The 25,169-nt window shown below is 38.6% G+C and overlaps 1 protein-coding gene across 10 annotated transcripts in view; it reads left to right on the top strand.

Moving 5' to 3' along the window:
- FAM13A (family with sequence similarity 13 member A) overlaps nucleotides 1-25,169 on the top strand; it is a 388,692-nt gene that overhangs the window by 147,940 nt on the left and 215,583 nt on the right. For all 10 annotated transcript variants that reach the window (XM_021939093.2, XM_021939091.2, XM_021939090.2 and 7 more), the window contains one exon: nucleotides 23,354-23,507. In XM_021939093.2, coding sequence (XP_021794785.2) covers nucleotides 23,354-23,507 — 154 coding nt within the window. The remainder of the gene's footprint in view (nucleotides 1-23,353; nucleotides 23,508-25,169) is intronic.

Raw genomic sequence — 25,169 nt, 5'->3', positions numbered from 1 at the left:
TGCCACTGCACTCCAGCCTGGGTGACAGAGCGAGACTCCGTCTCAAATAAAAAAGGCAAATTCCACAAAGCTGAGGATTTGTTTTTATGTGTCTCTTTTCTTGGCAAATATAGATATTATTTGTTCAGTGAATGAGTTAATTATAAGTAAACGTAACTTATCATTCTATTTTTAAATGTGTATTTTGTTTTAAAGCTTTCATTGCAACTATATTTTCTGTGTTGCTTGTTCTTCCATTTTGAGTGAAGAGTATTTCAAAACTTTTGTGGCTTTTATTGATTTTCTAGGCTAACATTCAGATTTAATCACCATTTCTATCACTTTTTATTAGAAAGTCCATTCTGAATTCTAAATCCTGACTTAAAAAGGAAATTTTGGTCTAAAAACTGTAAGAGGGCACCTCTTTAAAAAGTGTTAAGAATTAACACAGACGCACTTTCTGTGCTTCTTAAGGAGGTAAGTCATCAATTTCCATAAATATAATTTTGTTAAAGTTTCTTTATGAATTTTCCTCTCACTGGAGTTGATGTTTTTCTAATTAGTAACTGTTGCTCGTGTTATGGTTTGCACAATTTCCGCTTTGCAAATGTAAATTGTTACATGTTTTCAGCAATGGTAAAACAAAGCTGCTTCCTGTAAATCTTTTCAGGAGGCAACTTTGCAAAAGACAATGCCTGTCACACTTAAAAGGAAGCCCTACATTTGGGTTGTAGTTTAGAAAAGGGAATTGAGGATACCTCTGCGTGTTTCTTACTAGCGGCTAGCTTCTTCATTCTTTTCTCTTCTCTGCTCTTGCTGAGAGTGCTTACCTAGTCATCTTAATACTTCAAATGAGTTTTGTTGTTGTTGGGGAAAAATTCAGTTTATTGTTTTACACTTTTGTGTCTTTTCTCTTTCTTTGAAGAAGATGATACTGATGAAGTAGAACCAAGGGATTGCTTCAATTATTTGGGCAGGCTAACTTGTATCCCTCTGTTTTTCTGCTGTTTTGTAATTGAACTTAATCATCAGTTTTTCTCCTATCTTCAGTTATATCTCACTCACAACTAGGAAAAAAATATTAAAAACTGTCTTTCTCACTAAAAAATCAAATAGGCTTCAGGATGTTGAAAATTGTGTTATTTTTAAATAAAGCAAAAAAGAGAAAGACATAGTGACAATAACTGAGATGATTTTCCTGAAGGATTTCCTATAACATTTTCATTGTTTCTTGCAAAGAGGTGGGACATTACTCTTGCCTTGGTATAGATATTTCCACATGGGAATTGCCCTTCAGGGCTACTTTGAATTTAAGGCAGTTGCCTCTAGAACTCAGGAGAGGGAGATGACGTTCTACAAGCCAAAATCCTTTCTTTCTGAGTGTCCAGTGTATTTTGAAAAGTCATTCTCAAAGCGACGTAAGTGCCTTCTTGCCAAGAACCAGGCAACTTCTACTGTGTATAATGGAAGGGTAGGGATGTAGTAGTTAAGCAAGCAGGTGCTCAGAGTGCGTGGGTTTGGATTTGGTTTTAAACCTGCCTAGTGAAATGACTGTGGTAGACAAAATAACAACACCCCCTCACCCGCTTACCTCCACAAGATGCCGATATCCTAATTTCCAGAACCTGTAAATATGTTACTTAACATGGATAAAAGGGACTTTGCAGATGTGATTAAGTAAAAGATCTTGAGATGGGAAGATTACTCTGGATGATCCATGTGGGCTGCGTTAAGCCATTCTTGCATTGCTGTAAAGAAATACCTGAGACTGAGTATTTTATGAAGGAAATAGTTTTAATTGGCTCATAGTTCTGCAAACTTTGTAGGAAGCATGGTACTGGCATCAGCTTGGCTTCTAGGGAAGCGTCAGGAAGCTTATAATCATGGCAGAAGGAAAAGGGGGAGCAGGCACGTCACATTGCAAAGGCAGGAGCAAACGAGAGAGTGGCAGAGGCAAGGAGATGCCACATCCTTTTAAATGACCAGATCTCATGTGAACTTAGAGTAAGAGTTCACTCATCACCAAGGGGATGGCCCAAGCCATTCATGAGGGTTCTGTCCCCCATGATCAAACACTTCCCACCAAGTCCTACCACCAACGCTAGAGATTACATTTCAATATGAGACTTGGGTGGGGACAAATATTCGAACTATATCATTCTGCCCTTGGCCCCTCCCAAATCTCATGTCCTTTTCACATTGCAAAATACAATCATGCCTTCCCAATAATCCCCCAAAGTCTTAACTCATTTCAACATTAACTCAAAAGTCCAAAATCTCATCTGAGACAAGGCATGTCCCTTTCACTTATGAGCTTGTAAAATCAAAAACAAGTTATTTAATTTCAAGATACAGTGGGGTATATGCATTAGGTAAACATTACCATTCTAAAAGGGAAAAATCAACCAAAAGCAAGTGTGAAACCCAGCAGGGCAGTCATTAAATTGTAAAGTTCCAAAATAATCTCCTTTCATTTCGTGTCCCACATCCAGGGCACACTCATACAAGAGGTGGGATCCCAAGGCCTTGGGCAGCCCTGACCTTGTGGCTTTGCAGGGTACAGCCCCCATGGCTGAACTCACAGGATGTTGAGCATCTGTTGCTTTTCTACCTTGAGGTTGCAAGCTGCCATTGAATTTATCATTCTGGGATCCGGAGAGTGGTAGCCCTCTTCCCACAGCTGCGCTAGACAGTGCCCCAGTGGGGGCTCCAACTCCATCTTTCCCCTCTGCACTGTCCTAGTAGAGGTTCTGTCTTGGGGCTCCACCCCTGCAGCAGGCTTCTACCTGAACAACCAGGCTTTCTCATACATCCTCTGACATCTAGGTAGAGGCTGCCAGGCCTCCTTAAATCTTGTATTCTGTGCACCTGCAGGCTTAACACCACATAGAAGCCACCAAGACTTACAGCTTGTGTTCTCCAAAGTATCAGCTCAAGCTGTACCTGGGCTCCTTTGAGCTATGGCTGGAGCTGGAGCTGCAGTGGCTGAGATTCAGGGAGCAGTGTCTCGAGGCTCCAAAGTATCAGCTCAAGCTGTATCTGGGCTCCTTTGAGCCATGGCTGGAGCTGGAGCCAGAGTGGTTGAGATGCAGACAGCAGTGTCCTGAGGCTGTGCAGGGTAGCAGGGCCCTAGACATGGCCCAGGAAACCATTCTTCTCTCCTAGGCCTCTGGGCCTGTGATGGGAGGGGCTGCCAAGCAGATCTCTGAAATGCCCTTGAGGCCTTTTGCCCACTGTATTGGCTATTAGCACTTGGCTCCTTTTAGTCATGCAAATTTCTCTAGCAAGTGGTTGCTCCAAAGCCTGCTTGAATTCCTCTCCTGAAAAAGCTTTTTTTTTTCTTCTGACACATGGCCAGGCTGCAAATTTTCCAAACTTTTATGCTCTGCTTCCCTTTTAAATATAAATCCAACTTTTAGTCATTTCTTTGCTCTCACATCTGAGCATAGTTTGTTAGAAATAACCAAGCCACATTTTGAACACATTGCTGCTTAGAAATTTCTTCCACCAGATACCCTAAATCTTCACTCTAAATTTCAAACTTCAACAAATTCCCTAAAGCATGAGCAGAATGCAGCCAAGTTCCTTGCTAAGGCATAACATGGGTGACCTTTACTCCAGTTCTCAATAAGTTCCTCATTTCCGTCTGAGATCTCATTTCCCTGGCCTTCAACGTTATATTTCTGTCAGCATTTTGGTCACAACCACTTAACAAATCTCTAAGAAGTTCCATACATTCCTTTGTCTTCCTGTCTTCTTCGGTGCCCTCCAAACTCTTCCAGCCTCTGCCTGTTACCCAGTTCCAAAGTCATTTCCACATTTTCAGGTGTCTTTATAGCAATGCCCATCCTTGGTACCAATTTGCTGTGTTAGGCTGTTCTTGCATTGCTATAAAGAAATATCTGAGACAGGGTAATTTATGAAGGAAAGAGGTCGAATTGGCTCATCATTCTGCAAGTTCTATAGGAAATATGGTGCTGGCATCAGCTCAGCTTCTAGGGAGGCCTCAGAAAGCTTATCACATGGAGAAAGCAGAGGCAAGTGAGAGATACGGGGTGGGAGGGAGCTGTCACACACCTTTTTTTTTTTTTTTTTGAGACGGAGTCTCACTCTGTCATGCAGGCTGGAGTGCCATGGTGCAATCTCCTCAGCTCACTGCAACCTCCGCCTCCCAGGTTGAAGCAATTCTCTTGCCTCAGCCTCCCGAGTAGATGGGACTACAGGCATGTGCCACCATGCCTGGCTAATTTTCATGTTTTTAGTAGAGATGGGGTTTCACCATGTTAGCCAGGCTAGTCTCCAACTCCTGACCTCAGGCAATCTGCTGGCCTCAGCCTTTCAAAGTTCTGGGATTAGAGGCGTGAGCCACTGCGCCCAATCCACACACTTTTAAATAACTAGATTTCATGTGAACTCAGAGTGAGAACTCACTCATCACCATGGGGATAGCTCAAGCTATTCAAGAGGGATCTGTTCTCATGGTCCAAACACCTCCCACCAGGTCCCACCTCCAACATTTGGGGTTATAATTCAACCTGAAATTTAGGCAGACTGTATTATAAGCCCAATATAATCACAAGGGCCATTATAGGTGGCTGGAGAGTCAGATAAGGAGGCGTGTTGTGAGAGGAAGCCACAAGCTAAGGAATGCAGGAGATCTCTAGAAGTTAGAAAGTGAGGGTAACAAGTTCTCCCCTAGGAAGGACCTGAGCCCTGCTAAAACCTACTTTTTTGGCCTACTGAGACCTACTTTGGACTTCTGGCCTCTAGAACTCTAAGATAATACATTTGTGTTGTTTTAAGCCACTAAGTTTGTGGTAATTTATTATATCAGCAATAGAAAACTAGTATAGTGACCTTGGATACATTCCTTAAGTTCTTCAGTGTTTCTTCATCTTTTTAAAAAAATAACAGCTTTATTGAAGTGTACAGTCATATTCAGAAATGTGTCATTAAACAATTTCGTACATGTGTGATCATCACAGAATATACTTATATTAACTGAGAGGTAGAACCTACCACACACCTAGGCTACATGGTATAGCCTATTGCTCCTAGTCTACAAACATGTACAGCATGTTACTGTACTGAATACTGCAGGAAATTGTAGTACGATGGCATTTGTTTATCTGAACATATCTAAACTAACAAAAGTACAGGAAAATAAGATATCACAGATTTTAAAAAGGTACACCTATATCAGGCACCTATCCTGAATGGAGCTTACAGTACTGGAAGTTGCTCTGAGTGAGTCAATGAGTGAGGGGTGAGTAAATGGGAAGGCATGGGACATTACTGTACACTACTGTAGACTTTAAAAAGACGGTACACTTAGGCTACACTAAATATATTTTAAACAATTCTTTCTCACATAATAAATTAACCTTAACTTACTGTAACTAGTTTACCTTATAAACGTTTAAAAATTTTTTTCCTTGGAGATTAACATTAGTCTCCTTGCTACTTATGCAAATTTCTGCAGCCTGTTTGAATTTCTCCTCAGGGTTTTTCTTTTCTATTGCATCATCAGGCTGCAAATTTCCCAAACTTTTATGCTCTGCTTCCCTTTTAAACATAAGTTCCAATTCCAAACCATCTCTCTCAAGTTCAAAGCTCCACAGATCTCTAGGGCAGGGGCAAAGTGCTGCCAGTCTCTTTGCTAAAGCAAAACAAGAGTCACCTTTTTCCACTTCCCCAAAAATTCCTCATTTCTGTCTGAGACCACCTCAGCCTGGACTTTATTGTCCATATCACTATCAACATTTTGGTCAAAGCCATCCAATAAGTCTCCAGGAAGTTCCAAATTTTTCTGCATCTTCCTGTCCTCTGAGCCCTCCAAAGTGTTCCAACCTCTGCCTGTTAGCAATTCCAAAGTCACATTCACATTTTCAGGTATCTTTACAGCAGTGCCCCACTACCCGGTACCAATTTACTGTGTTGGTTTGTTCTCACGCTGCTAACAAAGACATACCCAAGACTGGGTAATTTATAAAGGAAAGAGGTTTAATTGACTCAGTTCAACATGGCTGGGAAGGCCTCAGGACACTTACAGTCATGGCAGACTATGTGTATTCAGTAGATTATGTTGGTTTTCTGAATTTAATTTGAGATTGATAGAAGTCTTTTGCATGGTGCTCTGTTGTTATCAAAACTGAAGGGAAATATAACAATATAATAAATAAATATAATGATATTTAATTCTAATTAATATATAATTCTGCATTCTAAAAACAATTCTAAGTATAGTAAAAACATATTCTAACTATAATATGGTTAGTTGTAGCCATTAAAAGTACACTCAATCTTAAGAAAATATTTGTGAGAGTTATAAAACAGTAAGGTATGAAGGAAGTTCTATGGAGTTTCTTTAACCGCCCTGACTTGACCTGACAGAGTAATATTCTGATGGGATTAGAATCAAGACAATAACCAGAAAAGAGAAATGATGGTGGTGGGAATAACAAGCAACAACTACTTTTCTTGGAGTTCTTATAACATTTTTTCTTTTTCTTTTTTGATACAAAGTCTCACTCTGTCACCCAGGCTGGAGTACAGTGGCACAGTCTCCACTCGCTGCAACCTCTGCCTCCCAGGTTCAAGCGGTTCTCCTGCCTCAGCCTCCTGAGTAGCTGAGATTACAGGCGTGCGCCACAATACCCGGCTAATTTTTGAATTTTAAGTAGAGACGAGGTTTTGCCGTGTTGCCCAGGCTGGTCACAAACTCCTGAGCTCAGGCAATCTGCCCACCTCAGGCCTCCCAAAGTGCAGGGATTACAGGCATGAGCCAGCACTCCTGGCCATTCTCATCACATTTTGAACATATTTCTGTTTTGTATTCCTATTATTTTTTGTATAGTTGTTTAAGGCTGTTAACATGTATCCTCTTTCTGGCTCCTCCCTTGACCTTATTTGTAAACTTGTTAGGGCAAGAATCTGGTTTACCCGTGTTAGAAGTGTCATTGACTAGCCTAGCCTCTAACACTTTGGTTGATTGATAGATGAATGGATGGATTTATGGATAGATAGATGGCAGTTTACTGCACAGAAAAGTGTTCTAACTCTTCTTGGACAGTAGCATTCTCCTGTGCATCTCTGGGCTGCTTTAAAGAGCAGAGCAAGTTTGTGATCACAGATTCATTTTCACTTTTGTTAGTAAGTATTAAGCTTTTGAAATGAAGAAAATGTTCATTGGCTGAAGAATACAGGAATATATAGCACCTCATATTAATATTATATGTTGACCAATTGGGTTGTCTTATTTTGGATTATCTCAAGACCTACCTTAACTTGGCTATATAAGCAGACCAACTGAATTCATGGAGTCTAACAATTTATTTTTTTTCAGAAGTAAACACTCTCACTAAATGTTTATCATTTCCAAACACTTTGGCTTATTTTGGTTTGGGTAGAGGCTGACTTCAGAATTTTTGCATTGTTCTTATTCTGTTGTTTCTTGTCCTGTTATTTAAACACCTGATTGCTTTTTAAAAATACATATAAGAAGAGGTAAGACACAACTGTCAAGAGGTGGAAGCAACCCAAATGTCCATCAGTGAATGAATAGACAAACAAATTTGGTACATACATACAATAGAATATTTTTCAACCATACAAAGGAAGGAAATGGATGAACCTTGGGATGTTATGCTCAGTGAAATAATGAAAAAAGACACATACTATGTGATTCCACTTATATGAGTATCTAAAGTCATAAAATTCATAGAAACAGAATAGTGGTTATGACGAGCTGGGAGGAGGGAGAAAGAGGAAGTTGGTTAATGGGTGTAGAGTTTCAGTTTTGCCAGATGAAAACATTTTGGAGATCTGTTTCACCACTATGTGAATGTACCTTATGCTGCTAACTGTATAGTTAAAAATGGTTACAATGTTAAAGTTTATGTTATGTGGGGGTTTTTTGTAGTTGTTGTTGTTTTTGTTTTATTTGAGACAGAGCCTCGCTCTGTCAGCAGGCTGGAGTGTAGTGGCGTGATCTCGGCTCACTGCAACCCCCGCCTTCTGGGTTCAGGCAATTCTCCTGCCTCAGCCTCCTGAGTAGCTGGGATTACAGGCACCTGCCACCACGCCCAGCTAATTTTTGTATTTTTAGTAGAGACGGGGTTTCACCATGTTGGCCAGGCTGGTCTCAAACTCCTGACCTCAGGTGATCCACCCGCCTCCGCCTCCCAAAGTGCTGGGATTACAGGCATGAGCCACCGCGCCCGGCCAAGAGGGAAGTTTCTTCTTGGGGTAATGAAAATGTTCTAAAATTGATTGTGATAATGGTTGTACTAGTCTGAATGTACTAAAAGCATTGAGTTGTACATTCTAAATGGGTGAGTTGTATAAGATGTTAATTGTATCTCAGTGATGCTGTAAAATATTTATTTACAAAGGCAAGGAGCTGAAATTCAAATTAGTCAAGTTTGCTACTATTTATTTATTTGAGACAGAGTCTTGCTCTGTCACCCATGTTGGAGTGCAGTGGCACGATCTCAACTCACTGTAACCTCTGCCTCCTGGGTTCAAGTGATTCTCCTTCCTCAGCGTCCTGAGTAGCTGGGATTACAGATGTGCCTCAACACACCCAGCTAATTTTTATATTTTTAATAGAGACAGGGTTTCACCATGTTGGCCAGGCTGGTCTTGAACTCCCAACCTCAAGGGATCCACCCACCTCGGTCTCCCATAGTGCTGGGATTACTGACGTGAGCCACTGTGCCCAGCCTCAAGTTTGCTACTTAAAGCAGCTTTTCTGTGGTATTCAGTGGACTAAGGTTTAGAATGAACTACATGTACCTATACATAGTACAGAACAAAATAAGAATAATATGGTCTTCTTTCTTGGTACATTTTCAGTTTTAACTAAGATGTATGAGGATCCGGCAAGTTTAGGCCTTACTGCTGTCAAATAGCATGAAGCTGGGCATGGAATGAAGTTTCTTTCAAACTACTATTAAAATAACATTGAGACACTGAGCTGTTTTCTCTCTGTTTTGATAGCCACCATTATGCAACCCCACTGAGACTTGCAAATGGATCGATACTATAGTAGTGAAGGAGCCAAGTTTTTCTTTATTTTTAGTAACATTACAGGCTGAGCTCTTGGTGAAGAACATGTGTTTCTTGGTATTTATTCCCCTGACAGGCCTTGCCAATGTTTCTTTAGCCCATTTGGAAGCATTCTGGTTGTTCCATCTCAATGGCTGTTTATGTAAAAGATTGCTGGTTTGGCCTATAACTTCCTGATTTGGGGAATATTACCATTATAGAGGAAAGGTGTCATATATGCTATTTATTCTAATACAAATGGTAAGAACCATGAGTATATTCTTTACACTGTATTTTACACTGTAACCTAGGAACATGTTGCCCATGTATGTACAAAGAGGAAAGTAACTTTTTAAATAAGTTGAAAAGGATCTATGAAAGTATTAATAAGTTCAACTTCTAAGAGTATGCAAATTTTAGTTCCCTGTAAATCATGCATAGTACTAGGCTCTGTTGGAAATATAAGATGAGTCGGAGAGAGTCCCTGCCCTTAAGATACAATGCAATGGAGATAAATACCCTCACAACAAATTATGATATATAAGAAACTAATAAATGCTGTGATTGAAGGTGAAGTGAATTCTGTAGAATAAGAAAGAAGCAATTGATTTTGATGGGAGAGAAGAACAAAACTTAATTGAACATTGAAAGATGGATAAGATTTAATAAGTAAAGAAGGAAAAAACCAGCATCATGAGTTCTGAGGTTGAAAATGTATTGTTACATCTTGGACCCCAAGGTACAGGGGAGAAAATAATGAAAAATAAGACTAAAAGTTATTTGAGGCATTCAAACTGCTAAAAGTCTGATCCTAATCACCTTTGGTAAACAAAATTTGTAAGTAATCTGAACACTGAGACTTATATTCTCTTTTAACCGTTAATTTGAAAAGTTTCTATAAGCAAGGTCCTGAGTTTATTTAAAGGAAAAATGATATTTTTCCCTCCTGCTTTAAAATGAGAAGTTGTCCTGAAGTTGAGTTTCTAAAAATGTTTTTAATTTTGCCAGAGTTGATAGAACTCATCCACACAATCACCTGCTCATTTATTCAATAACTGGTGTTCTAATGTCAACAGAAGTCTCCCAGTTGCCCCACCCCATCGTCTGCTTCTTCAGAAAAGTAGAATTAAAGAAATGGAAGGGATCTGATATATCATCTAGGACAAAACCCAGATTTTCAAAATGGGAAGGTTTCTACAGAGGTCAGGTGTCCAGGGTGACACATACAATAAACAGCAGCAGCAGCCCAGGGATGTGGGTGTTCTGGCCCTTGAGCCCATTGCTCTTCCCAGCCTACAGCATAACAGAGGATCTGGCAACGGGGTTTACACCTTTGCACCTGAGCCCCACTTCCCTTTACATGTCTTCTCTTGTAATATTTTAGTTGCTCTATCTAATGCAGGTTCTCTGAAACTTCATAGATGCCCTGACTGCCTATGGGTCTTGTGGTTTAAAGAGAGCTGATGGCCATAACAGAATTGATAACTCTTCCTTGTTGGCCACCCATTGAGTTATTGACCCCTCACTGTTAATGTGCTACTTTAACATCAGCCACATCCTTGTATAAAAATGGGAATTACAGAAAAATTCACCCATATTTTAAGTTAGACCACTCTTCTTCATCCAGAATAAATCAGCTCCTTTCTAATTGTTGACTATTTCAGATAAATAGTATACATCTATCTTCAAGATGCTAACACTGTCACTCTTTATTCTGGTAGTAGATTAGAAAAAGCCCATCCACCTCTTTACTTCAGTATTCTTCTTGCTTCTATACTATTGATGGCTTTTCTGTAAGACACATAGGAGTTACTCTTTGTTGTAATATAACATCTAAATATTTTGAGAACTAAAAATGATAGTAATTATATCCCAATTATCTTGTACTTCCATATATCAGTTAATAGTGATCTGATTTTTAGCTGGGCATGGTGGCACAATTAAATATCAATTAAATTTGATCCAATTTTTAGCTGGGTACAGCAGTGCACACCTATAGTCCCAGCTACTCAGGAGGCTGAGGCAGGAGGATTGCCTGAGCCTAGGAGTTCAAGGTGGTACTGTACAGTGATCACCTCTCCAGCCTGGGTAACATAACAAGACCTTGTCTTTTAAAAAAAATACCTGATTTTTATCACTGCAGATTTAATAGTAATTATCCTTAAGAATAATAATTGCTTACTACTTTTTTACTAATTTTGTTAAGACCGTGTGTCTAAAATAGATTAAAACATATCTAGTTATCCAGTATAAAACTTTAAAAAGTACTTATCCACCCAAATGATTGGTAACTTGATTTCATACATAAGGGTATTCGAAAATATCTCAGAAATTAATGTCAATTTTTCCAGTGTATCCAAAATATCGATTACTATGTAGACATGGTTGGGTAATTGTTGATGTAGTACTCGAGAGTTTTCACTTATGACGTTTTATGTTCTGTAGTGCTTTTGAGTAGCACTCATGAGTTGGATTAACAAGTGGAACTGTTTATAAACTCTGTAATGTGAGGGAAAAATGGAAGCTGACATACATAATATAAATTGAATTCCTGGAAACACCAACGTCAGTAATTCTTGAGAAGGGGAAGATTGCCAAGGGTGGGGCCAGGTACAAAAACAGTTCTGGAAATTTTAGTTTCCATTGCCTCACCTCAATTCTAAGAAACATTAGGAACTTTATAATTGAATGTTATCTTTTAAAAAAATCTTCCAGCTTTTTGTTTATACTAAATTTTCGTTTATAACATATTAAGGAATATAGGACCATCAAAGTAGATTCAGAGACAGGAGAGTACAAATTTGGAAACTTTTACATCTTTTAAAATGGTTGTTAAACCTGGCCTCAAGTGATTGCTTTCGATAATAGACTTTTTATTTCTTTTTCTGGCAAGGAACTACATAAGGGAGAATGTTTCAATGTGTCAGCATTTTTTAAATTGCAAATCAATTAAGGACATAGTATCTGCATGGAATTTATGTGGTTAAGATGGAGCAATTTGATCAGGTGATAATGCAATTAGGTATATTTGGGCTTGGGTGAACAATCATGTTAAGGGTATTGCTTGATCAAATGATGCCAATACCAAGAGGGGTTACAAATGAAGTATCTTATTGCTCTTTATTTACTTATTAGACCTTTTTATTAATGACTTAGATTAAGACACAGAAGGCTTATACACATAAAAGTCATCAATGAAACAAAGGTGAGGATAACTAATGTTGAATAGCAAGGTTAGAAAGTTTTGAAGAAAACTACAAAAATATTAGTTTTATAAAAAAAATTATTGTAGGTAGAAAGAATGTCTAGAAACTTAGCAAATTGATATTTACAGTGAATAAACGTTTAGTCTTGAACTTTGATTCTCAAAAGAGATCAGGACTAGAAAGATTTAGTTTAATACCAGTTTGCAAAGCATTATTTTAGAGAGTTAGTTTTCCTGAAGTACAATCTACATGCTGTAATATGCATCTTTTTTAGTACATTGTTCTCAGACAGTCATAACCACTACCACAATCAAGATACAGCGCAGGCTGGCACGGTGACTCACACCTGTAATCTCAGCACTTTGGGAGGCCGAGGTGGTTGGATCATCTGAGGTCGGGAGTTCGAGACCAGCCTGGCCAACATGGTGAAACCCAGTCTCTACTAAAAGTACAAAATTTAGCCAGGCGTGGTGGCATGTGCCTGTAATCCCAACTACTCAGGAAGCTGAGGCGGGAGAATTGCTTGAACCCAGGAGGCGGAGGTTGCAGTGAGCTGAGATCATGCCACTGCACTCCAGCCTGGGTGACAGAGTGAGACTCTGTCTCAAAAAAAAAAAAAAAAAAAAAAGATACAGGCCATTTCCATCATTCCAAACAATTCCTTCGTGTCACTTTTAGTTGACTCTTCCTCTTACCCCAGCCACTGGCAACTACTGACTCTTTTCTGACCCCATAATTTTGCAAAGCTTCCTTCACATAACTTTTTAAACTTTATTTTCTTATTTTTCTTATTTTAAGAATTTGATCTTCATAAGACCTCTACAACATTAATATTATCAACAGTTCTATTTTACAATAGAAGAAACTAGGGTTTAAAGTTATGAATTGTGAAGCCAGAACCTGAGCCCCCATTTTCTAACTCAGGATCCTGAAAACATGCCTTGACCCTTCCAGCTAGCCCCTTGCTCCAAGAGCCCTGCTCTTTTCTGCATTGTTTAGTTACCTCCAGGTTGATCTTATATTAGGAGCCAGTATTTAACATTCATAGTAATATACTGCAGGCCGGGCGCGGTGGCTCAAGCCTGTAATCCCAGCACTTTGGGAGGCCGAGACGGGCGGATCACGAGGTCAGGAGATCGAGACCAGGCTGGCTAACCCGGTGAAACCCCGTCTCTACTAAAAAAAAAATACAAAAAACTAGCCGGGCGAGGTGGCGGGTGCCTGTAGTCCCAGCTACTCAGGAGGCTGAGGCAGGAGAATGGCGTAAGCCCGGGAGGTGGAGCTTGCAGTGAGCTGAGATCCGGCCACTGCACTCCAGCTTGGGCAACAGAGCGAGACTCCGTCTCAAAATAAAATAAAATAGTAATATACTGCAGGGACTAGAGCAGGTTTCTCAATTTTTTTTGCATTATTCTTCTTCTAAAGAGCCTTTTTAGGCTTTTTTTTTCCTAATCATTCCTTGCCTCCATTAAATTTTAACACCATTAATTTAGTGTATATCTGTATGTATAATGTACGTCTGTACTTAATAGAAAACCCATCTTTGTAATTTCTATGTGTGGTATATATATACTATATGTTATATATTATATATACTATATATTATAATATATTGTGTATATATTATATATATCATATATAGTATATATATACACACATACACACACAGTATATATATATAGTGTGTATATATACTGACAGTGGATAGCAATCTTATAGTAAGAAAATGTGACTTTTTATAATCTTTGAAGAAGAACTTTCCCATTTCTCACAGACCACTAGTACAATTTGAACAAACAGTCGCATTAGGGATGTTGCTAAAGCTTCCCACTAGGTACACTATAGGATCTCTTTGATTGTATAAATATTTGGGTTTGATATGAGACATCCAGCCTTGTTAAGTGACCCCCAAAAACTACTGACTGGGGAATTCTAACTACAGCCTTATCTTTCCAAGAGAAAGAAGTAGGCCTACACATGGAAAAATGAAGAGGAGCAAGAGTCTTATTACGATAGGGAGTCTCATTCCATGCATCTTGGGAAAAACTCCACAGCATGAAGTTGGCAACTTCTCGTCCTCATTTGCAGTTGAATGTCTCTGATTGTGCTAGCAGGCGTTATATTCAACTCTCCGTGTAGTTCACACATCAGACATGAGACTTGTCCCTTGAAATTTATGTTGAGTTGTCCAGTTTAGCAGTTTTTGTTCTTAGTTGTAGCCAGATTTTGGAGGGAACTGGAAGAATTTAGGATCCAGTTCAGTCTACAGTTGATAATAAAAACTCAAAAACAATGAACATTTTACAGGTATAATGTAGTTTTCTTTTGAAACATAATTTTTCTCTCTACAGTCACCCCCATTCCTACCAAAGATAATCAGGGTAAGACTAATTTGTTTGCAAAGTAAGTTTAGTCTCATAAAAATTGGTCTGAGGTATTTACATAAGTGCAGCAAGAATAACCCACAGAGGTTCCTTTTACATTTCCTTTGCTAGAATTTTGACAAGGGATCTCAGTTGGGACTTTTTTTTTTTTTTTTTTTGAGACAGAGTTTCGCTGTTGTTGCCAAGGCTGGAGTGCAATGGCATGATCTCGGCTCACTGCAACCTCTGCCTTCTGGGTTCAAGCAATTGTTATGCCTCAGCCTCTTGAGTAGCTGGGACTATAGGTGCCTGCCACCACGCGCAGCTAATTTTTTGTATTTTCAGTAGAGACAGGGCTTCACCATGTTGGCCAGGTGGGTCTTGAACTCCTGACCTCAGGTGATCTACCTGCCTTGGCCTCCCAAAGTGCTAGGATTACAGGCGTGAGCCACCATGCCCTGCCAGATTGGACTTTTAAAAGCATCTTAACTCTAGGAAGTCAAACCAATATAAACAACTATAATCTTAATCAAGTATAATCATCAGACTTTGCCTACAGCATCTAATATCTCGAGGTTCCTGGGCCTGCCAGGAAGTGGCAACTTTTTACTCACTGGCTGTAAGGCAGGGAACCCTTGAAGCTAGGCAGTCTATCCACATTTTCAAATAGGACATTCCAGTCAAACCCTTGGTAATAAAACCAATGTTTCTGGTTACGTCATGTTATAAAGAGAGCAAATTCTTTTTTTAAAAAGAGGAACTAGGGTCTTGCTCTGTCACCCACCCTGCAGTGTAGTGGTATGATCATAGCTTGCTGCAGCTTCAAACTTCTAAGCTCAAGAGGTTCTCCCGCTTCAGGCTCTTGGGTAGCTGGAACCATAGGCATATGCCATGATGCCCAACTAATTTTTAAAATGAGGGTCTCACTATGTTGCCCAGGATGATCTCAAACTCCTGGCCTTAAGTGCACCTCCCACGCAGTCTTCAAAGTAGTTGAGATTGCACAAGTGAGCCACCATGCCCAGCAAGAGCAAATTCTTACTGAACTTATGCAAATAATCATAGTGCTGTAAAAATAAACATACTTAGGATAGTTTTTGAATTTCAGAGGTGTCAGGTAGAGAGGAGAAACAAATGTTTCCATTTTTGTTTACAGAAGTATCCTTTACCAAAATGCTGTAAACTATGGATAGTTGAAAAGAGAGAGAGAGAGAAAAAATGTGTCCTTAAATCTGAAAAACAGAACATTAAAAGAACCAGCAATGTTTCAAAATTTTTAAAAGCTTTAAAAATTCATAATTCTTCTTCATCAGTTCATTTAGTCTCATGTAATTAATTCTTGCTCTATTTGAGCTTAGTTAGCAGTTTCACAAACTCATCAGTTTCTTCATTAGAGTTCTAGAAATTCTCACCCAGTCCAGTGTTATCTCAAGGTTAGCAGAAACCTGAACTTGCCAGAGTTCCTCCCATCTTTTCTGTGAACCATCTTGAAGACACAGTGCTTTAAGATTATAGTTGTTTACAGAAAGCTTTTAGAAAGGCATCAGAATAAAGCAGTTAACTGTGGATAAGATTTAAAATGGCCATGTTAAAAACATGATGAGAATCCTTCGTAATAAGGATACACTTGACAAGGAAGTTTGGTTATTTCTGTGATGTACAACATTTTAACATAAAGTTATGACTGATAGCACAACAGATTTATAGCTCATATGGTTTTTGCAGCACATATTAAAAACATATCCATACAATTGGAACTCAAAGATTAAACATCATTTCTTATTTGACAATGTTTCCACATATAATTTAACATCTCAAGCCTAATTGATTTAATATTTCTCTTTTAGACTTTAAGGAGCCCTTCTGGAATGTTCAAAAGTTAGTTTGTGATCAAAATGACTTAATTTTGAATTCAGTTTTGGGAAGTTTGTCAAAAATAAAGGTTCAAAACACTTATCAATAATAGGATCACAAATCACTGTGAATAATAGTCATTCATTTAACCAAAGTGATAATTGTAAGATTTTTAAAAGCAGTTATATAGTTGTGGAAAACTTTAACTCTTTTAGTAGAGAGGAGATTAAGTTTTCGTAAGTAATCAATAACCTAAGAAGGAAAATATGAGGCACGTGGATTATTTTGATAAGACTCAGATTATTTGTTTCCTAGGCCAGTTACCAAGAAGTTCTCACCATTTTTTACTAAGAACAGATAAATACTAAAAAAAAAACCTTGTTTTAAAACAGGAAACCAAATTTTTGCATCAGTGTATTGTTGATATCAAAGCTCAATTTTTCACCTTATAAGGAGACTATTTTTTTCAAAGAAGGTAGGCAATTCAGAGAGTTAGTAGCCTATGAATATTCAGGCAAGGTAGGATAGAAGGGAGCAGTAGGAGTCAGGCAGGCTTTACCATCTTTGGTATGGGTGATATCTTGCATTGTTAGCTTTTTATTAGCCTTCACGATACATTTCTTAAAAAGCAATTTTAGAATCCTATTTTTTTTTTGACATTTCTACTTATTTATTTATTTATTTATTTATTTTTTGAGATGGAGTCTCACTCTGTCACGCTGGCTGGAGTGCAGTGGCGTAATCTTGGCTCACTGCAACCTGTGCCTCCTAGGTTCAAGTGATCCTCGTCCCTCAGCCTCCCAAGCAGCTGGGATGACAGGCCTGCACCACCACACCCGGTTAATGTTTGTATTTTTAGTAGAGGTGGGGTTTCACCATGTTGTCCAGGCTAGTCTCGAACTCCTAACCTCAGGTGATCCACCCACCTCAGCCTCCCAAAGTGCTGGGATTACAGGCATGAGCCACCATGCCCAGCCTCTTTGACATTTCTTTTTTTTTTTATTTTTATACTTTAATTTCTAGGGTACATGTGCACAAGGTGCAGGTTTGTTACATATATATACATGTGTCATTTTGGTGTGCTGCACCCATTAACTCATCATTTACGTTAGGTATATCTCCTAATGCTATCCCTACCCTCTACCCACTCCCCACAATAGGACCCGGTGTGTGATGATCCCCTTCCTGTGTCCAAGTGATCTCATTGTTCAGTTCCCACCTATGAGTGAGAATATGCGGTATTTGGTTTTCTGTTCTTGCGATAGTTTGCTGAGAATGATGGTTTCCAGCTGCATCCATGTCCCTGCAAAGGACACAAACTCACCCCTTTTTTATGGCTGCATAGTATTCCATGGTGTATATGTGCCACATTTTCTTAATCCAGTCTGTCACTGATGGACATTTGGGTTGATTCCAAGTCTTTGCTATTGTGAATAGTGCCACAATAAACATATGTGTACATGTGTCTTTATAGCAGCATGATTTATAATCCTTTGGGTATATCCCCAGTAGTGGGATGGCTGGGTCAAATGGTATTTCTAGTTCTAGATCCTTGAGGAATCGCCACACTGTTTTCCACAATGGTTGAACTAGTTTACAGTCCCACCAACAGTGTAAAAGTGTTCCTATTTTTCTACATCCTCTCCAGCACCTGTTGCTTCCTGACTTTTTAGTGATTGCCATTCTAACTGGTGTGAGATGGTATCTCATTGTGGTTTTGATTTGCATTTCTCTGATGGCCAGTGATGATGAGCATTTTTTCATGTGTCTGTTGGCTGTATGAATGTCTTCTTTTGAGAAATGTCTGTTCGTATCCTTTGCCCACTTTTTGATGGGGTTGTTTGTATTTTTCTTGTAAATTTGATTGAGTTCTTTATAGATTCTGGATATTAGCCCTTTGTCAGATGAGTAGATTGCAAAAATGTTCTCCCATTCTGTAGGTTGCCTGTTCACTCTGATGGTAGTTTCTTTTGCTGTGCAGAAGCTCTTTAGTGTAATTAGATCCAATTTGTCAATTGTGGCTTTTGTTGCCATTGCTTGGGGTGTTTTAGACATGAAGTCCTTGCCCATGCCTATGTCCTGAATGGTATTACCTAGGTTTTCTTCTAGGGTTTTTATGGTTTTAGGTCTAACATTTAAGTCTCTAATCCATCTTGAATTAATTTTCGTGTGAGGAGTAAGGAAAGGATCCAGTTTCAGCTTTCTACTTATGGCTAGCCAATTTTCCCAGCACCATTTATTAAATAGGGAATCCTTTCCCCATTTCTTGTTTTTCTCAGGTTTGTCAAAGATCAGATGGCTGTAGATGTGTAGTACTATTTCTGAGTGCTCTGTTCTGTTCCATTGGTCTATATCTCTGTTTTGGTACCAGTATCATGCTGTTTTGGTTACTGTAACCTTGTAGTATAGTTTGAAGTCAGGTAGCGTGATGCCTCCAGCTTTGTTCTTTTGACTTAGGATTGTCTTGGCATTGCAGGGTCTTTTTTGGTTCCATATGAACTTTAAAGCAGTTTTTTTTCCAATTCTGTGAAGAAACTCATTGGTAGCTTGATGGAGATGGCATTGAATCTATAAATTACCTTCGGCAGTATGGCCATTTTCACAGTATTGATTCTTCCTATCCATGAACATGGTATGTTCTTCCATTTGTTTGTGTCCTCTTTTATTTCACTGAGCAGTGGTTTGTAGTTCTCCTTGAAGAGGTCCTTTACATCCCTTGTAAGTTGGATTCCTAGGTATTTTATTCTGTTTGAAGCTATTGTGAATGGGAGTTCATTCATGATTTGGCTCTCTGTCTGTTACTGGTGTATAAGAATGCTTGAGGCAAGCCAACATTCAAACTCTTTGACATTTCTAAATGTCAGTTAGAATAACAATCCCATTCTCTCTGCCTAATTCAAGAGGCTTGGGATTCAAGTGCATTTCTTAGAAGAACAGTTTTTTTTTCATCTAGGATATTTCATATAATGGCCATTGTAATTCTGAATTATCTGTAGTAAGATTCTGCCACTTTTGTAAATCTTTGCAACTTTTGTGGGCATAATTTTTATCCTTGAGAAAGTCAGGTGTACCAGAAGGCAGAGTACTGACATCTTTAGAAATTAGGGATCTTATTTTTATGTTGGATCTTGGATGTTAGAGCCAAGATGGCTTTGGCACTGAAATCTCAGCACACAAGAAAAGAAGAAGTAAAGAGCCCCGCTGCAGTAATAACCAGTTAGTGCAGCTGATGGCAGTTACCTTAAAAACTGCAGCTTTTTTTTTTGCCAGTGACTGTTTAGTCACTGCAAACGAAAGGTTATGTGCCCTGCCATAGCACAGACTACCCATTGGTACCCCAAAAGCCAAAGAGATCAGAGTACTCAAATACAAAAGAGAGCGGAGCCCAGACCTAAGAGGAACTTACACATGATTCTCAGGGCTCCAGGAGGAAGACAGGGGACCCACCCCCAACCACTTAAAGGGGAGGTTAGCAGTATCTTTCCTGTGTTCCTCAAGGAGTCTCAGAGACATCGGTAACCTTCTTCATTCAGTCATACAGTCCCTTCATTGGTCACTGTATCTGTCAGAAGACAAAATTACAACAAATTTAGTTTAAAGATCTGAATTGGCTTTATGTGTAGTTCTAGAATCATGCAATGCTTCATTCCACTAAGTAGATAAGTGTCCCAATGAGTCGAGCAAAGAGGTTTGTTTTATAGACAGAAAAAGGCCTTAAGAAAGCAGAAGCAAAGAACAAAAAGTGTATCAGTCATGTTACTTTCCTTATATGGTGGGAGCTGGGAGACAAGATAATAGAAAAATAACAGTTTGGTTAACATTAGGTTGTTTTCAGGTTAAGGATTAAAACAGGAAATTTCACTGTCATGCCAATGGAAGCTCCTGTTCGGGAAGTTGGATATTTTCTCTCTTTCCTGATTTTAGAAAGTCAGATAACAACTTAGTTTTGATTTGGTGATGTGGAATTTTAGCAAGGGTGACTCCATTTAGATTTTTAATCTGGTTTGTTGGGCTTAGTCCAAAACAATGGCCCCCTATGATTTTTATGTAACAGCCCTCAGATTCTTGGTTCTGCCCTCTAAGTCATGCTTTATTTTTAATGAAACTACTCATGTTTGCAGCTGAGTAGTTTTGTCAGCCTGCTTCCTGCCAATAGAATTTGGGGGCACCAGCATCGTCATTTCATTTTGTATTCTCTCTGTCCCTTTGATTCCACGTTGGCAGTGTTTTTGCTGAAATGAATTTTTCAAAAACTTTGTTAGTATTCTGTGGATTTTATGGAGATTCACTTCATTGTAAGAAAGGCATGTCCACAGATCTTTTAAAAATAATCCCTTTTGCATCTTTGGCTCATGCTCAAATGGCTGAGGGATGATGCTTTTAAATTCCTAGAGGCCCTCTGATTTGATCGACAGGATCTGTGAAGCACACCCTTCATCACTTGAAAGGGACCTTTGCCTGACTGTATAATACCAGTTTTTGATCTTTCTGAGATTTTAGCAAAAGGATATACAGTCACACTCTCAACTTTTTCTATAGAGCCTGCTTTCTTGACAGTGAATTTCTTAATTTTAGTGTCTTTTTTATTTGGAGAAGCTGAAAATTTTTAAAATCATGTCCCCTTTCATTTTTGTATAAGTTCTCTCAATTTCTTTCTCTTTCTCCTCTTGCATTTTACTGTAAGTGGTAAGAAACTAGGTGGTGCTTTCAAACCATTGCTTGGAAATAACGTTAACCGTATATCTAAGACCATTGCTTACAAGTTTATCTTGTCACATAACTATGGGGGTACAATTTCCTTAAGTTTTCTGCCACCATCACAAGGGTCTCCATCGCTCCAATTTCCAGTAACATATTCCTCATTTCCTTCTGAGCCCTCATCAGTGGTGTCCTTAAGGTCCAGGGGTCAGTTGAGAACTGGTTCAAGGCACTTTAGCCCTTCTCTATGATGCTGCCCAGTCTCCTTCCACTACCCAGTTCCCAAGCCTCTTCCACATTTTAGATATTTGTTACAGCAGCATCCCCTTTCCTAGTACCAAACTTTGTATGGTAGTGTAACGAATTACCACACATTTAGTGGCTTAACACAACAAACATTTGCTCACAGTTTCTAGGGGTCAGGAATATGGGCACAACTTAACTGAATCCTCTGCTCTTGATCTTACAGTGCCAAATTCACAGTATTAACTGGGTTGCATTTTCATCTAAAGACTTGAGTTTGGGGAATGATTTGCTTCCAAGCTCATTCACGTTGTTGGCAGAGTTCATTTCTTTGCAGCTGCATGAGTAACCACCCTAGCATCTTATTGTGTTCTTATGGCTGTAGCCCCCCTGAAGTCCCATATTTCCCTGCCACATGATCCTCTTACAGCCATCTCACAACTTGACTGCTTATATCTTTAAGGCCCATGGGAGAATCTCTCACGAGTTGCATCTATTGTAACATAAGCATGGGAGTGACATCCTATCACCTTTGCCAAATCGTATTAATCAGAAGCAGGTCACAGGTTCTATCTACACCCAAGTGAAGGGGGCCTTAGGGTGTGTATCCCAAGATAGTCTAGGAGGTTAAATACTATCTCCTAAAGATATCAGGTCATAATCCCTGGAATGTGTAAATGTTACTTTATTTGGAAAACAGAGCTTTGCAGATGTGATTAAGATAGGGATCTTGAGATATAAGGATTATCCTGCATTTTTAAGGGATAGGGGAGTGGACGCGAAATGCAGTCACGTGTATTCTTATAAGAATGGGGTAGAGGGAGATTATACACATGTAGAGAAGGCCATGTGATGATGGGGCAGAGAGAGATTTGCAGATGCTGGCCCTGATTAAAGATTGATGTGATGCACCTGTAGTCAAGCAATGCTGGCAGCCACCAGAAGCTAGGGGAGGCAAGGAACAGCTTCTCCCCTGGAGCTTTCACAGGGAGTATAGCCCCGCTGACACCTTTATTTTGCCCCAGTGATACTGATTTTGTTCTTTTGGCCTCCAGAACTGGAAGACAGGACTTTCTGTTGTTTTAAGTCACTTAGTATATGGTAATTTGTTACAACTACCTCAGAAAATTAATACAGATAAGTAGTAAACGAGACCTGAGTGGTGCTTTTTAAATGTATTTCTCTGGTTATTCAGTGAAGCTAAGTATCTTTTCGTAAGGTTATTAACTATTCTGCAACATTTCCAACTCATGTCTTTCATCTCTTTTTCTTTTGGACCTATCTATTGATTAGTAGGGATTCTTTACATAGTGTAACTACTAATGTTTGTCAGTTATACATGTTACTGCAGAAATGTACCTGTAAACTATCTTTTTACCTTGTTTGTGGGGTATTCTGCATTCAGATATATTTTCAACTCTTTTTATTGTGAAAAAATTTAAGTACATTCAAAAGAAGAGAGAATAGTGTAATAGACCTTCCATGCTCTTGTCACTTAGTTCAACAATTATCATTATTTTTCCCCAGAAGGATTCATTTCTACCTTTAAGGTTTGTACTTTTTGTGCATTATCTAAGAAATCCTTAAATAAAGACTGTGTTCCTATTATTTGTGTGGCTATTTCTGTTGTGAAAACCCTCATTCTTTTTTTACTTTTATATAAATATTATGTATAATAATTTTTAATATATTCAAAGCACCACTGGCCTCAGTATTCATCTCTATCGTCTTCCTGAACAGCCTATATTTTCCTTATTCAGCCCAAGCTATTGATTCAGAACTTGGGAACTCTCCAATTGCTCCAACAATGTCATGCATGTTACCATAGAGCTTGTTGAAAATCCCATACATCCCTATAAGAAGGCTAATTATTCAGGAGATTTCAAAATACAAGTCTGAGTCAGCTAGCAGGCATTGTTGTGTTTACTAAGTAATTCCTCTCTTTCCCTTTCTTGTTTCTAGTGTGCCACCTGGGCTTGAAGGCATGAAGGAACAGGACCTGTGCAACAAGATAATGGCTAAAATTCTAGAAAATTATAATACCCTGTTTGAAGTAGAGTATACAGAAAATGATCAACCGAGATGCGAAAACCTGGCTAGGCTTATCATAGTAAAAGTAAGCAACTTGGTTTTTAATTTTCAGTATTGCTGTAATTTTAGACAGAAGATTTTATTTAATTCTTTCTCATAAAAATTCCGTATGAATATAACCCTCAGATTATTATTCCTATGTGTAGTGAGTTATTCTTATGAAATCTATTATTTCAAATGTTTATTATATTGAAATATAGCCTTATAAGATTCAAGAATAATAGCAATTTTATGTTTTCTTGTTGCTATAAAGTCGTCTCAAAAATACTTGCATGAGCCCAGTGCTATGGTCAACTGGCCACATCACCCTTACTACAGAAGCCTGATGTTACAGCAGGAGTAAGTGCATATAGCTGTGATCAGGAGTGCTAGCTTACTAACTAGATTGCAAATTCCTGAAGACAATATTACTGTGTCTTTTTGTCTCCTTTGTGTCTGGCACAGTTTGAAGCTCAACCTCAGATTTTAAGTCCCATATATTAGTTTTTGGTAGCAATCATCAGTAAAGGAGAATATTTTAAAAACCTATAAAGGAGTCCTTGACAATACTATCTAAGTCTTTTTATACATTGTTAATTTTATAATATACCCTGTATATATTAGGTAAATGCCTGTAGGTCTCCAAAGACCTAGAATTGAGAATCAGAGGGTAAACATCCAAACAAATCTCTCAGATATGGGAAAATAAGGAAGCCATCTTATTTCGTCCTCATTTATATTGAGGTAAATCATGATGGAGCTGGTATGAGATTTCCTCAGGAGGTTTCTTGAAGATTATCAGGTTTACAGACCATAACATACTCTTTGCTGATTCATATAGCAATGAATGATAAAATCAGAGACACTTGGTTTGGGTGCTTAAAGGAATGTTTTCATCTCTTCTCCCAGTTGAGGCTATGACTTTGAAGAAAGGTTAAAATGGTATGAGTATCAAGTAGCATCCTACGAAAGGATCTAAAACTAGATTTTCTAGTTTGCGCAGTTAAAATGATAAAATGAGATAATTGGAGACTATCAGTTGTAAATCTGAGTTGGAAGTAAAACAGTAGCTGAAAAAAATGTCAGCGATTCACACGAGAAAATAAGAAAACAACATTACTTCAGTCTTACCTCAGAAAAGTTAAAATAAATGATTTTTTAAATAGAAAAAATCCCCCTCAAGTTTGTTCCTCTGGTACCTGTAGTACTTTGAAAAGGATCTCTTTTTAAAATGTTAAAAGGTAATGAACTTTGTTTCAGCAGCATCTCTCAATCACATATACCCCATAAATATGTACGACTACTAAAGGACCCATAATGACAATTAAAAATAAAAAAATTTAAAAATCTCTTATAAACAATTTTTAACAGTCATACCTTTTTACTAGGGCAGATAAAACAATAAGGTGAACCTGAAGTATAATGGAAATAGATAAATATAATCTTAGGCAGGGCGAACTTGCTGAGATAAAACTAATTGCTGGAATATGCCATTGGGAAGCTGATATGGTTTGGATGTTTGTCCCCTCCAAACTTCATGTTGAAATGTAGTCCCTGGTGTTGGAACTGGGGCCTGGTGGGAGGTGTCTGGACCACGAGGGCGGATCCTTCATGAATGGCTTAGTGCCATCCCCTTGGTGACGAGTGAGTTCTTGCTGTGAGTTCACACGAGACCTGCTTGTTTAAAAGTGTGTGGCACTTCTGCCCC

Source organism: Papio anubis, chromosome 3 (assembly GCF_008728515.1).
Source record: "Papio anubis isolate 15944 chromosome 3, Panubis1.0, whole genome shotgun sequence".
Classification (NCBI taxonomy): Eukaryota; Metazoa; Chordata; class Mammalia; order Primates; family Cercopithecidae; genus Papio; species Papio anubis.
This window is presented reverse-complemented; position numbering and strand designations above follow the sequence as displayed.